The sequence below is a fragment of the Equus quagga genome, chromosome 8 (assembly GCF_021613505.1).
Source record: "Equus quagga isolate Etosha38 chromosome 8, UCLA_HA_Equagga_1.0, whole genome shotgun sequence".
Taxonomy (NCBI): domain Eukaryota; kingdom Metazoa; phylum Chordata; class Mammalia; order Perissodactyla; family Equidae; genus Equus; species Equus quagga.
Window position 1 is genome coordinate 107,544,084 of NC_060274.1, and position 14,712 is coordinate 107,558,795.

At 38.3% G+C, this 14,712-nt stretch overlaps 1 protein-coding gene across 1 annotated transcript in view; it reads left to right on the plus strand.

The window, feature by feature from the left end:
• SND1 (staphylococcal nuclease and tudor domain containing 1) overlaps positions 1-14,712 on the plus strand; it is a 402,639-nt gene that overhangs the window by 168,779 nt on the left and 219,148 nt on the right. Inside the window, exon 12 of the mRNA XM_046669618.1 lies at positions 9,551-9,651. Within this exon, the coding sequence (XP_046525574.1) occupies positions 9,551-9,651 (101 nt within the window). The remainder of the gene's footprint in view (positions 1-9,550; positions 9,652-14,712) is intronic.

The window sequence follows — 14,712 nt, forward strand, 5'->3', positions numbered from 1 at the left end:
TCGTCGGTGGACATTTGGGTTGCCTCCACCTTTGGTTATTATGAACAATGCTGCTATGAACATGGGGTACAAATATCTGAGACCCTGCTTTCAAATCTTTTGAAGTGAATATACCCAGAAGTCAAATTTCTGGATGTTATGGTAATTCTATTTTTAATTTTTTGAAGAACCTGAGCAATATTTCTGCTTCATGTCTCTGATAAGTTAGCAGTGGAAACTGGAGAACTGTGAGTCTGGGAGAAGGCTTCTTTGTACAGATGCCTAGAGCTAGCTTACTTATAAATTTGGACTGTTTGGGATGCAAATGCTGCATTTGACCTAGGTTTCTTGTCCAGTGCTAATCACTTAGTTTCCAAATATGTATTTCTATTTGTGGGCTGGGGAGTTGGCTGTATGCATATATACTGTTTTTTAAAACAGTGAGGGTAAGTCAGAAGAGCTGGATTTGGAGGTGGACGTAGATGCAATGCAGGATGGTCTTTCATCCTTGACCAAAGGGTCAAGGAACTTCGTTTCATTTAGTAAGCCTCTAACTTCTGTGTGCAGTTCAGGGAGAGAGTGGTGTGTCTAAAGGAAGAAAGGCCTATGATGTTCACACCTGACTCTCTCGGAATCTTTTCTTAGCAACAAAACCGAGAATAATTTATGTAACAGAAGAGCTGTATCCTTGGGCTGTTTTTCTTTGTGCCATTGGCAGGCATTCCTTAAGAATTAGTATCTTTTTCTTCATAATTCTCCTTTTAGGTCATGATACACTTCTTTTAGTTCCTTTAGTTAACTAACCTGAATATGTATTTCCTTTTTCTAACTGACTTCTACATGCCAGCTCGTGGGCATGTGGAGAAATGGGTGTGCTCTGAACTTTAGTGAATGCAAGATGACTTTTCTATACTGACTTTGCTCACCCAAGCAATACCTAGCCCCCAGAGCAACAGGAATTTATTGGAACCGTTGGCAGGGTGAATACTTTAGCCCTCACTTTTATTGCTTAGGTTTCCCATTTTGGCCTTTTGGTGAGTGGAGATATTTCCTTCATAGCACTGGCATATATTTGCAGAAAAAATATGATGTAATCTTTTGTTTTCATCCATGTCTTAATAATAGCCCTTTTTTCCCCAGTAATTCTTCTTGGATGCCATTAAGCAAATCTCCTTTCTTCATACCCCTGAGCCTCTTGTGTTAGTTTTATTACTGCTCTTGTTTTAAAGCCTGGGTGACATTGTGTGTATTCTAAACAAAGGCATAAGTATCTCCGTATATTTGTGCTGCTTGTGTGGCTGGAACTCCTCCAGGGAGAGTTCTGGACGAAGTGATTTAATTTCCCCTGACTGCTGCTGACCTTGGAAGTTTTGGACACAGATGACTGTGATTGACACTTGTATAGAAGAGAAAAAAGACCCACACTCAACTTCCATCCTCTAGAGGAAGGCAGTCAGTGGGAGATGGCAGCTCAGAGGAGTAGGAAGAAGAGACATTCAAGGGACCCAAGAGACAGTTTCCAGTAGTGCTTCTGGAGCCCCTGGTATTCTTCATTAGGCACAAAAAGTCTTGCATTAAAATTAGGTATTGGGATGAGTTATACCATGAGACAGTAATGAGTAACATAATGGTTGGAGCATTAGCACAAACACAGATTACACTTTTTAGATATATTTGTGGGTTTATAAGGACTTAAAAATCAAGAGGATTAATGAAAATGCTGGCAGCAGCAAGGCTATTTTCAAATAATGTTCTCTGTTTTTCTCTGTGATCCTCTCAGATTTACTTGAAATATTTTCAGTTGTCAAAACTGTATTTCCCTAATGATTTATATGTGCCTGTTATTTACCTCTATAATAAACTGCAGTATATTTTCTGGCCATTTTAATGTTATGTTTATTATCAGGTTATCTCTACTTCTAGAAATCTTTGCCAATCTCTAATGACCCCTTATATAAAATATGTTCAGGTATGTTTGTGGTTCTCATAACCTGTGTATGCTTCTAATTAAATATTTAGCAGACTCAGTGTTTTTCAGGGAGTAGTGATGTTCTCTTAAATGAATGCCTAATGTCAGATAGAGACTCTTAGCATCTCCAGGGGCCCCATATTAAGCTGGATTTTACGTTTCCCCTCAAAACAGATAAAAGCATCTGCCTGTCCAGCAAGGAGTGGAGGATAAGGGGTTCATTTTGTCAGAAATCCATCAAGTAAGAAAGCTCCTTGACTTTGTGCTTATAGAGGTTTGTAAGCACTGTAGGTTAACATTCCACTGATGAAAATGAAATGTGCTCAAAACAGTTCTGACTCTGTGGGATAGAGTTTGGAAGGGTGATTGTAGATAGGAGAAAGCAACATAAATCATGTGAATTAAACAACCAGTCTTAGCACCTAATTACAATGATTTGTAAGTGGGTGTTACAGAATACATCTAGGCTAGATTGGAGAGGTAGGAAGGGAATGGTGGTTTATGTCTCCTTATCTTTTCAGTGTAGATGTATAATTTTTATTCAATGTATTTGTGAAAGTTGAGCTCAAAGATGTGCAAGTGGAACATATAAATTTTAGCTTTTGATTGTGTTTATAAAAATAAATAGTTCACATCTACCAATAGCACATTTTCTTTCCAAAAATATCAATACTCAGCAGAAGCATTAATCATGATTACAAAAATAGATATTTCTTTAACCCGAGTTTCTAGTTACCATCCATCCCTTAGAATAAATTTCAGATACTAAGGTAAAGAATTATAGAATTATGTCAGCAAATCATGAATAAATAAAATCCAGGCATTGAATTGGTAGAAGTCACTGGAAAGCATCTTTATCAAACTATTAAACAAAATATATTCTTACAATTGTAGTTACAAATTAGGAGGATTTATTTCCCTTTGTACAAATTTATTCTCACAGCCGAAATTGTTTTTTGCAACTGAAACATAAATGGCTTATCTTTTTAGTCTAGTCGGGTAATAGATTTTTAAAAGATAAAGAGAAACATTTTATTATTTTATACCTAGTTTTTCATACTGTCTTTTCATATTTGATTTTAAAGTGTTTACAAGGATTCATAACATATAAGACAACAAAAGTTCCCAGGACAAAATAAAGTTGGAACCACAAAAGGTAGGATCATACAATAGAGGAATGAGGCTAAGACACTTGGGCCACAACAGGTAGTCTAGGCGTGTATAGTCCAATATGGTGACCATCGTCATATGTGGCTGTCGAGCACTTGAAACATGGCTGGTTCAAATTGAGGTGTGCTGTACCTGCAAAATACACACGGAGTTCCAAAGACTTCACGTCAGGGAAAGAAAATAATCTCAATACTTTTTTTACATTGGTTATGTGTTGATATGATAATGTTTGGGATATTTTCAGGTAAATAAGAAATATTATTAAAAATAACTTCATCTGCTTTTTCCTTTTTAAATGTGAACATACGTATGTTGTTCTCATTTGTGACTCTCATTGCTTTTTTTGTCACCCCGTGCTGCCTGGGAGGAGGTGAGAGCTAGGTACCTCCCTAAGCACTTGTCCCTGACTGGACCGCTTAGCTCAGAGGTGAGCCGAGAGCCTGCCCAAAACGGGACCAGGAGGCTCTGCGGCAGTTTATCTTGAAGCTCCTCCTGTATCTAGATGCGTGGATGACTGAAGTGTGTTTCAAAACTTTAAATGTATATCTGTCTTATGTTTTTAGAGTAATTACATGAGGTGCTTTTTAGCAAAGAAAAATATCAAGAATATTAAACATTAAAGAGTATTATGGAAGGTCCAGTTATGTCCAGAGCAAACAGAATGTTGATCTCTTTGTTCGCGGTCTTTCTAATTTAGTGAGGCGAGGCGCATCCTCCCACAACATCTCTACTTAACCTGTTAATTGAGATGATTCCCCACACTCTGCTTCATTTATCTTTGGTAAATAAAATCTCCAATAACTGATACCTGCAGAATTAATCTGGAAAATGTCTAAATAAATACTAAATAGTGTATCATTCTTTAAAATAAGCCCTACTTATCTCTAAGTTGGGATGAATATGTATGAGGTATATTCTTGTTTGCTACGGCTCCTTAAGGAGAAAAGTGTATTTAATTGAGTCTTTTTGTCTAATGATTTCAGCAGTCTCATGATTTAAGTCAGCATGCATCTTATTCATGTGTATGTGTATGTATGCTTGTATTTATCTCACAGATACTTATTTAGCACTTACTTTGTGCCAGGCTCTCCTCTAACAAAATCTGTCTATCTAAAAATAACTGACACACAGAGTTTACTACCAGTCAGCCCTTCTCTCAATGCATCAGGTATTTTAATGCATTTCTTCTTATAAGAGTGAGACAAGCAGAGTTATCCATGTTAAACTGAAGCACAGAGAAGTTAGCTGACTTATCCAAGTTCACACAGCTCATATGTAGAGTTGCTGGGGACCAGACTTTGCAGCCTGGTGGCTCCAGAGTCCACGCTCTTATCTAAGCTATGTAAAATATTTTATTCTTACCTTTATCTCCCAGCTGCATTAGCCAGACTTGCCCAGATGATGTTGTCATTTCTGTGTCTGGGGTGCAAAGAAGCTTTCCATAACTACCTGGAAATTCTATCATGAGAGTGACGGTCATGTAAGAGCTTATTTTGAGAGGCAAGGTATTTATTACAGCTCTTAGTGAATTGATGATTGGCCGTGTTGAATAGTGGTTGGGATTATATGGTAATTATGCAAAACAGCCTCACATAACAGCCCTAGTTACACTAAAGCTAAACTCAGGCTGTGGCCTGAAAATGTTGTGGGTATGCAGTTGTTTCTCTCCCTCCCTTAGCTTTTATGCAGATTTTGTCATTTTGTTATCATCAGCAATGATCATAAAGTCTATGAAGTTCTTTGGTTTGACACTTTTCTAGTAATTAATTTTATGAAGAATATCCATACATCCTCAGAATTCCTTAGTTTTGTTATACTAAACTGCTTCCAGACTTTCTAAGAGATTGAGATATAAATTTGGTCTTAAGTTCTCATCTTAGTTCCTCTGAAGGGTCCTTGAAATTGCTTTCAAGGAAAATTCCACAATTTAATGGACCAAGGATGAATCAGATTGCCTGCTACCTTTTAATACCCTCTTTGGGAAACAAATAATATGGGAAGTTTTATATATATTTATAAACCTTGTCTAATCTTTTATAGGAATGGCTTTGACTTAAGCTTTATCCCAATTTCAAAATACTGCTCCCCTTCCCCATGCTTTAAATTAGTGTATTTTTGTTATATAAAACAGCAGAATGGTCAATGGCTTGACAAAGTGGTAGTAAGAATACTTAACCTCATTTCACGTGTCCTTCAGAATTTTATGTCTGAAAGTGTTCCTGATTACATATCTTTGTTCATGGAACAGATATTTACTATATAAGCTCCTGCTGTACAGGGCCTTTGACAACAGTTTCAGTGAATAAAAGACCTGGTGTCTCCTCTCCTGGAGCTTACACTCTGTGTGTTCCAGTTTATAGTAAATGTAAGGTAGGAATTATGAAGGTCTAAGAAAACACTGTGTAGTATACCGGGTCTGGCTAAGTTATCTTCTAGAATTCTGGAGCTCAGTGACGCTGCAAGGTTCTAGTCTAGTGCTGTCATTTTCCAGGTGAAGAAAAAGTGAGAACCAAAGATGTGATATGACTCATTTGTAAGAGAATGACAGGTGGAACCAAGCAAGAGCCCAGGGCTCCTTGTAGTCATTGTTGTAAAGAGGGATAAGGCCCTGCCATTGTGTGATGTATATGTAAAATACTTGTATACCAAACATTCCAGGAGTTTCTTTGCTTGAAAAATGAGAAACACATCTGCATTAACCGATTGCTTCTCTTTAAGGCATGCCCTTCCACATATGCTTACCCACAAGCACAAAATTCAGGTTATCATTTATTCAGATGAAGACATTGGCAAGATTTGCAGTTAGTTTAATTGAAACTGTTTAAACTATAGCTTTTCTTCAGGTGATTGACAAGTCAGTGATGAGTATCTAGAGATGAAAAACTCCAAGATAGGGGAACAGATCTCAGAATCCACAGGAGAGGGACATAAATGCTAATTACACACTGACTTTAATTCCTGGTTTGTCATAGCTGCCTGCAGGTGTGTGTCTTGGCTGTGGGCTATTCTTAGGGCCTCATTTGTATTTGAGATTTTCTTTAATAATGTTGCCTCCCCATTGAGCTCCTTACTCTGACTTATTTTCAGTTCTCTTTCTCTAGATATAGGAAAAAATGAATTGGAGATGAATGTAGTTATCAGTTCTTTGGTAACTGAAGATTAAAGTTTTTTTTTTTTTTCTTGTCTTCCTATTGATTTCCTTGGAAGACAGTTTTGGGATAGCCTGTCTTTTGGCCTTCTGGACTGGAAGATGAGATGCTCAGGTGTTCATTTTTGTTTGTTGTTATCGTTACCCCCCATCATCGTCACCACCACCACCATTACTCATGCAGCCTTCTTGATAAATTAGCACTCTCTCTGGGTAGAGAGCTAATGTTGACTCTGTGCAATATATTTGCACTGAAGAGCCGCTGTCCTACTCCTGTCTGCTGAGGAGGCAGCTTGGCATTGGCAGGTGCAAGGTAACCTTGAGATTCACGTAGTTTATTTTTAAGCAGAGATGAATTTTGTTCCCTGGTACTAGAATTGAGGGCTTGAGTGTGTTAGATGAATTGAGTGAAAACACAAAGATATGTGGACCTCTTTGTTCATCTCTACGTACTTTTCAGCTTCCCACTGAAGGCCCCAAATTGGACCATACCCTGTGGCTATGGCCCTTTTTAAACTTGGCCCTGAGTTACTTACATTCCGTGGTGTGGGTGCCCTTGAGGTTTAGCTTCTGTACACTGTTGACTTCCTGTGTGATTTTGCCATGACTTCAGCAGATATCCAGGTGCTTTCCTGGCCCTCTTCCTGCTCCCGTAGCTTAGTTGTAGGACCTTGCCAGAGGAGAGTTCCAGGGTGTAGCAGCATAGACAACAAGGGGAGAACTTCTTCCCCTCTGGGGATGTGAGTCAGCCCTGCTCGTTTCTTTGTGGGTACACCTCCCATTCCTTGCCCTGTCTTTGGCCTGTAGTAACTCTAGCCAGCTGCATAGAGGGAAACTATTAAAACCTCTTTGTTGGAAGTACTTGTTGTTCCATCCCATCCCCACCCCCACCCTCAGGCTGATCACATTCCTCACATTTACCCATCTCCTTAGCTTTAGACAGGTGAATAAGACTGAGCAATAATTTCAGTGAACACATCTCACTTGAGGAGTCATCTTTATATTTTCTTCTCTTCTATGTTGTTGTATTATGACAGTACTTCTCATAAGATAGATTTACCTTACCGTGTTAGCCCTTAATTGGCTTTCTCTCTAATATGGCTCCTTGTTGCTTTTAAAATCTTGATTAGATGGAGTAGTCAAGTGAGTGATGTGACAGTTAAAATTTTGAAGCAGCTGTCCTTTTCATATTCGTTTTTAAAATGAGTTTTTGAGGAACAGACAGTTTGAAAGGATTTTAATGGTGCTCACCAGCAGTTTGGCTGAACTTGATGCTTGTGCAATATGCTGCCTTTAACCTGATCAGTGGAAACTAAAGATGTGTTTAGAAAAGGGGATTCTGGACTTTCAGACTGTGGGAAGGGCTTCAGGCTGCTTGACCCAACATATCTCTTCAGTACAGGTGTGTAAACCTTGACCATGACCAAAACCAAGTGTATTACTTAATTTTACAAAATAGACCCTGTATGTTTGCGAAGGAATATCATATATTTGTTTCTAATACATAAACATGTTTATCTTAAAAAGTTTCATAATGAAAGAGCATTGCTCAGTATGTCTATATCCATATATTTAGTGCATATAATAGGATTAATCAGCTTTCCTATTTTAGGCTCCTAACTTCCTAACCTATTTATATATATATCCTTTCTTAATTTAAAACCAGAGGTTCTTTAGTCCATTCTATCCTTGTTTTTTTTTCAAAACTTCCTTACTCCAACTTTGGTAATGGGTATTGTTAGCTGTGTCGTTTTGATGCACATACTGTGAAACCAGTCCCAGGCATCTTTGTGATTGTTATCTTGTTTGTTCTTCTTGATAGTTCTTAACTTGGTCCTTGAGAACTCATGGCACAATGAAATTTGCTGAATTTCTATAGAGGCATTTTATATTTTTTAAAAGCAGATTTCAAAGGAGTCTGAAAAGGTTAAAGAACTGCTCTGCCATAATCTCTAGAAGTCCTGCGGGAATGTTGCAAACCTTTTCTCTGTCGAGTATAATTTCTGTGGTCCTGAAATGTTCAGCCATTAGCCTTTCTCTTTTAGTGTCAGTCGTCTTTTGTTTGTTTCTTTCTTTCTTAAACTTTATTTTTTAGAGCAGTTTTAGGTTCACAGCAAAATTGAGCAGAAAGTACAGAGAGTTCCCATATTCCCCCTTGCCCTAGCACATGTGCTTCCTCCCCACTATCAAAAATTCCTCACCAGACTGGTACGTTTGTTATAACTGATGAACCTGCGCTGACACATCATCACCCAGAGTCCATAGTTTACCTTACGGTTCACTCTTGGTGTTGTACATTCTGTGGATTTTGACAAATGTATAATGACATGTATCCATCACTGTAGTATGATACAGGATAGTTTCGCTGCTGTAAAAATCCTCCGCGCTGTGCCTGTTCATCCCTATCTCGTCCCCTAACCCCTGGCAACCACTGATCTTTTTACTGTCTTCATAGTTTTGCCTTTTCTAGAATGTCATAGTTGAAATTATACAGTATGTAGTTTATTGATTGGCTTCTTTCTCTTGGTAATATATAGTTCAGATTCCTCCAAGTTTTTTCGTAGGCTGATAGCTCATTTTTTTTTAGCACTGAATAATATTCTGTTCTCTTCCATTCACCTCTTGAACGACATGTTAGTTGCTTCTGAGTTTTGGCAATTATATATAAAGCTACTGTAAACATTCATGTGCAGGTTTTTGTGTGGACATAAGTTTTCAACTATTGGAGCATATGGCTAAAGTATCTTTAGTTTCGTACAAAACTGCCAAACTGTCTCTCAAAGTGGACGTGCTATTTTGCATTCCCACTAACAACGAATGAGAGTTCCTGTTGCTCCACATCCTTACCAGCGTTTCGTGTTGTCAGTGTTCTGGATTTTGGCTGTTCTAAAGGTTTATAGTGGTACCTCATAGTTTTAATTTGCATTTCCCCAATAACATATGATGTGGAGCATTTTTTTGTATGCTTATTTGCCATCTGTATGTCTTCTTTGGTGAGATGTCCAAGTCTTTTGCCCATTTTAGAATTGGGTTTTTCTTAATGTTGAGATTTAAGAGTTTTTTGTATATTTTGGATAACGGTCCTCTATCAGATAAAGCTTTTTTAGATATTTTCTCCCCATGTGTGTTTCAGCTGTGTTTGAGTTGTTGCTTTTTAAAATCTTAGACCCAGAAAATCAAACTGAGTGAGATGATATTTCACACTCTGCAGGCCTGTATGGCTGCTAGTGAGCTATGTTGCAGACTCCAAACCTTACTTAACTCCCTTAATTCTTCGTTTTCAGGTCAATGTGACTGTGGACTACATTAGACCAGCCAGCCCAGCCACAGAGACGGTGCCTGCCTTTTCAGAGCGTACCTGTGCCACTGTCACCATTGGAGGAATGTGAGTGTTTGGCTGGCAGGGACTTAGCCGTGGCTGAGTTCTCTCCTCATTCAGCTCTCACCTTCTGTTCATCCTGATTGGCTTTCTGTTGCTTGACACAGTGGTTTATAATTGTTATGTGCCTGTGTAGCACTTTCTGTTTGCAAAGTACTTTATAAGCACTCATTAGCTAATGATATACTTTCATTATCATTATTATTTAAGATTTATTGGGCTCTGTGTACTTGGCACAACGTAGCATACATTATTACTGTTAATAATGCCATTTATTGAGTGTCAATCAAACCCTAGGTACTATCCAAAATTAGTTAGATTCTCTGCATAATAGTTTAGGAAGTTCAATTATAGACCAAAAAAAGGGGAGAAAGAGAGGTTAATTGGGCATTTTCTTTGTGTAGACATATGTAATCGGTAAATGATGGCTCTTCCTCTACTGTGCTACCTGCATCCTGGTTATATTCCAGAGTCTCTTCGGAGCTTGGTTGATGAACAGAGTCTTTCAAGGGAGGTATCTGATGGGGGAAAGAGGAAGCCTGCTGGGCCATGCTTCCACAGTAAATATTAAAACAATCAGTCAGTCCCCGGTAGCAGTTCTTACTCTGCATAAAATATACCAGCATGCTAATTGTTTCCTTCTCTTTAACAATCTTAAATGCTATTTACTACCAAACTGGTATTTTTCTTTTGTTTTAAGGGGGCATGGTAGAGGGGAAGAAAAGAATAGCTTTCTCATCAAACCAGGGATTGTCTTATTGAATGTACAATGAAACCCGTCAGGAAAAAACACCTCTAAGCTACAGCATCCCTCTGAAAGTAAAGAGGATCTTGCAGCTCATTTACCTTCCAGAAACTCTCCTCCAGACGGGGCCCTTTTTCCCTCATTTGTGCTGTCACATTTGGAAATAAGTATTTTTAGCCACTGTTAACACTCCTGTATTAACGTTCATGAAACAATCTGAGACTTTGTTTTTGCCAGAGGAACTCAATGTGGGCTTTTGTTGTCATTATCTTAACTCCATTATAGGCATCCAGTGTTTTGATAGAAGGAGAGTCTTGACAAATCAGATAACATTTTTGAAATGGGAGAAACTGGGAAATATTTTGGTCATTCTTGCCTAACGTGTATAACTTGCAATAGTGATTGTTACCAATTTGTCACCTCTTCCTAGGAGCTTGATGTGTGCTTCCCTGCCATGGAGAGCTGGAAAGTTAGGATTCCCCTCTATTAAAATTTTAACTGTTGCAAACAAAGAGTCCTCTCAGTAGATAAGTGCTCCTTCTATCTAATTACTGGTCAAAACAGTATCATCACCGTGAAAATGCACATCTTTATTTTTGGTAGATGCCTTCCATCCATGTTTATCTAACAATCCATTAGAGTGGATTTTTTTTCATTTGGTTACCACTGAAGGATATTTTTAAAGTAAATTTACACTTCTTAAAATTAGATGTTCCGGGAGTGTTCTATAGGAGTTTTTTTTAAAGGACAATTTGAGACAGCTGGTTTAAAATTTTTTCCAGAGTAGGATGTCATGGCCATGCTCCATGTCATGAAACCTTGAGGTTTCAACTGCAGTGAACTTGGCTTTGACTAAGATTATTCCTTCAGCCTCATCTGCCTTTCTGCAGAGGTAGGTGACTCTCTGTTCTAGCTAAGGTTTTGGTTAGTTTCTCAAGTCTTGGTAAGAAGGTGTCAACCCTTTTATCAACTTGGGCAGTTAACAGCAGAAGTGAATTGTTCTTAATTGACGACATAGACTATCTGTACTTCAAATTTATGCCAGAGATGGTAACCTTGACCTTTCTGCCTCCCAGTTCTTGTAATTGGATTGTAAGAAATATTATTTTTGTATGATTTACCAAAAAGTATTTAGCTTGGATTAGACCAGCCTGGAAGGGTATCTGGGAAGTTTTGAGTTTCCTCATAGATTTATTTCTTCTAAACTAGACTTTGTGAGTAAACTGCTGGGCTGCAATTGGAAGAAATATAAGGATTTAGTGATACTGTTGAGAACAACCCTCACTAGACAGTCAGCTCCTGAAGATAGGGATTTTTGTCTCTTTTATTCCCTGTTGTAGTCTTAATATTCAGCATATGGTAAGAGTTCAGTAAATTTGTGAAAAATTTGTTTACTGTATTGCACAGTGTACCTTTATGAAACGTAACAGAGAGTACTTAGATGTCTCATTACCTGGGTTAGCTGTTGCTTTTGAACTACAGGTGTGTTTTTGTCTCACCAATATTAATAAACTTTTATCTGATAGTTTTCCTCCTTTGTTTGGTCATTGGAAGGGCAGTGCTAAAGAGAGTACATCTCTGGGAAGTGTACCTGGTAGCATGCCTTTCATGTTCCAGTCTTACAAATAGCTTCTCTTTATTTTCCCTTTGCCTTGATTTTGTATTTATTTCCTTTTTCCTAATGATACTTAAATCATTACAAATAATATTTTAGAAATGTTGAGGTATTAATAAAAATGTCCAAATACTCAGCTTATATTCAGAATTAAGGTGTAATAAAAGCCTTCTATCTACTTTATTGGTTAATTATTCAAAAATATTGCCTTGAGTAGTGAGATTTAAAAAATTTTTTGTAATTTCATTTTAAACACAGAAATGCACATACATTCCCAAATCTTTGATGTGTGGATAGCATGGATCAGCTAGTTGATATCCTGGTGAATTGCATAACTACTTTTTTGGAGCGAGGGCTTAAAAATACTAATTATGGAACCCTAGATTTTTGTGATTTACATCCCTCTCATCTGTTATAACTGTACTGCTCATACTTATTTTGCAGCCATTTTAAAGCCATTCCTCCCATTAAACCTTTTTAAAGTATTCAACTATTTGCATAAATACAATTCTTTTTGTGCTCATATTTCAATTATTAATATAATATTTAATGAAGTACATAATTAAAATAACAAGTACAAGCAGTATAAATAGATCTGGGGACAGAAACCAGTGCTGCAACAGGTTGGGCCAGAAGTGCACAGGTGTGTCAGAGGGGCCCTCAATCACTCTCACTGGCATCAGCCCATAGGTTTTGCTAAGGTCATAGAATGTGCGCATCAGTTAAGGGAAGGTTAGTTAGGAGAGCTTCTGTAATAGTGCATTGCCTCTCTCAAATAGAGTTTGTTCAAGCTCTGCTGTAGAATTAAGAAACGATCCAATCCAAATTATGTCTGTCATCACCTGTGGGTTGATATACCTCCACATAGACCTTCATAGCATCTAGTCACTTTCCCATTATTCAAGACGTCAGCTGGGATTCTCCAACTCCAGAAGAGTTTCTCTCAAGCTGCTCATTCCAGGGGAATGAAAGAGGCAGATGAGATGGAGTCTCTTACAGGGTTATTTCAGAGCAGACTATTAAGTATATTTCATATGCCAAAGTGTGGAAATTGGCTGTGTCCTCGATAAGGTTCAGTCTAGTCCCTCTCTGTTTTTCCTCTTGATGTATGGGAGGGAATCAAGTCCCAGGATCTCTAGGAGGCGTCTCTGTTGTGACACAGTCTTCAGCTCCCCATCTCTTGCCCTCTGGGGACTGAATGAAAACGAGGTTCACCATTCCTCTAATAGATTGATTAACTTCACTGTGGAGTTGGCAAGAGTTGTTATCTGTTAATCAAAACAGTTTAAATAAAAAATAAAAAGATCAAACTTTGAGTTGTTTTTCGTTCTCTGGCTCCCAGGTTGGGAATTAGCTGATCCTTTTAGGCCTAGTTTGTGACGTGAAGCTGTCAAGATGGCGCTTCCTGTTAATTACTTTTTATTGTATTTAAGACAGTTAAATAACTCTTCTTGTGATTTAGTCTTCTATGTAATTAGCTTCAGTGATTAAAATCTCATTCTTTCGTTATTGCCAGGGCCTTCTTGTGAGCAAGATTTTTCTGGGGTGACCTTTACTTGTGCTGGACTTCCCAATTACTTTGAGCTCCAATTTGGCAAACCCGTATAATCTGTTAACTGGTTGCTCATGTCTTTCTGCATATCACATTTTCAAAGAAAGACATTAAAAGAAAATCTCACGTTTATAAAGGGGCACCTTAAATATATAACTTAGGATCAGGCCTTGCACATACATGCTTATAGTTACCACCTCCGCACCCCTATCCCTGGAAAATTGTCACATATCCAGTAGATACAGTGTCTCTAAGGTGTTTCCCCAATGCTCCCATTATGTGAAACGTTTCACAATAATAGGAGACACTAGACTTGGCCCATTTTGGGAAAGTGAAAGAATGGCACAGAGATGGAACTATGGAATAGGAACAGTTGGAAAATGCCTGTTTATTTTCCACACAAGGTCACTGTTTTTGGGGGAAGTGATTTATTTTTTTGTAGCAGGGCTTTTCTGTTTGGTAGAGAACTTTAGTGTATTTCACTGAGGTGGCCTGTGAGAGAAGGGGTGGAGTCTGTGATGGGCTCAGCCAGCACTGTCTCAAACGCTATGCCTCTGCTTTTCTTGCAGCCCACAAACTCCAAGTAAGGTCCTTTCCCAGTTATATCACCCACCATCTGTTCTATAACATGTTTCTTTGACGTGAATTATCTCATATGACGTAGTTTGGGAAATTGCATTGGTATAAAGTTGAAGTTGTGTTGGTTTATAAGTGACAGCGCCAAATACTTTAAAGTATTGCAACAATAAGGGATAAGCTTTATTACATTTAAAGGGAGAGCTTTAGGGGTCAGCCCAGTGGCACCGCGGTTAAGTGTGCACGTTCTGCTTTGGCGGCCTGGGGTTCGCAGATTGGGATCCCGGGTGTGGACCTGACACTGCTTGGCAAGCCATGCTGTGGTAGGCGTCCCACAAATAAAGTAGAGGAAGATGGGCACGGATGTTAGCTCAGGGCTAGTCTTCCTCAGCAAAAAGAGTAGGATTGGCAGCAGATATTAACTCAGGGCTAATCTTCCTCAAAAATAAATAAAATAAAGGTAGAGCTTTAACAATATATCGAGACTTAAAAAAGAACAATCTGAAAAAGTGAAGTTGAGAAATCTACAGCAGTAACTTCCTTTAGTGCAAGTCATGAGTTGTTCAGTAGCTTCCAGAA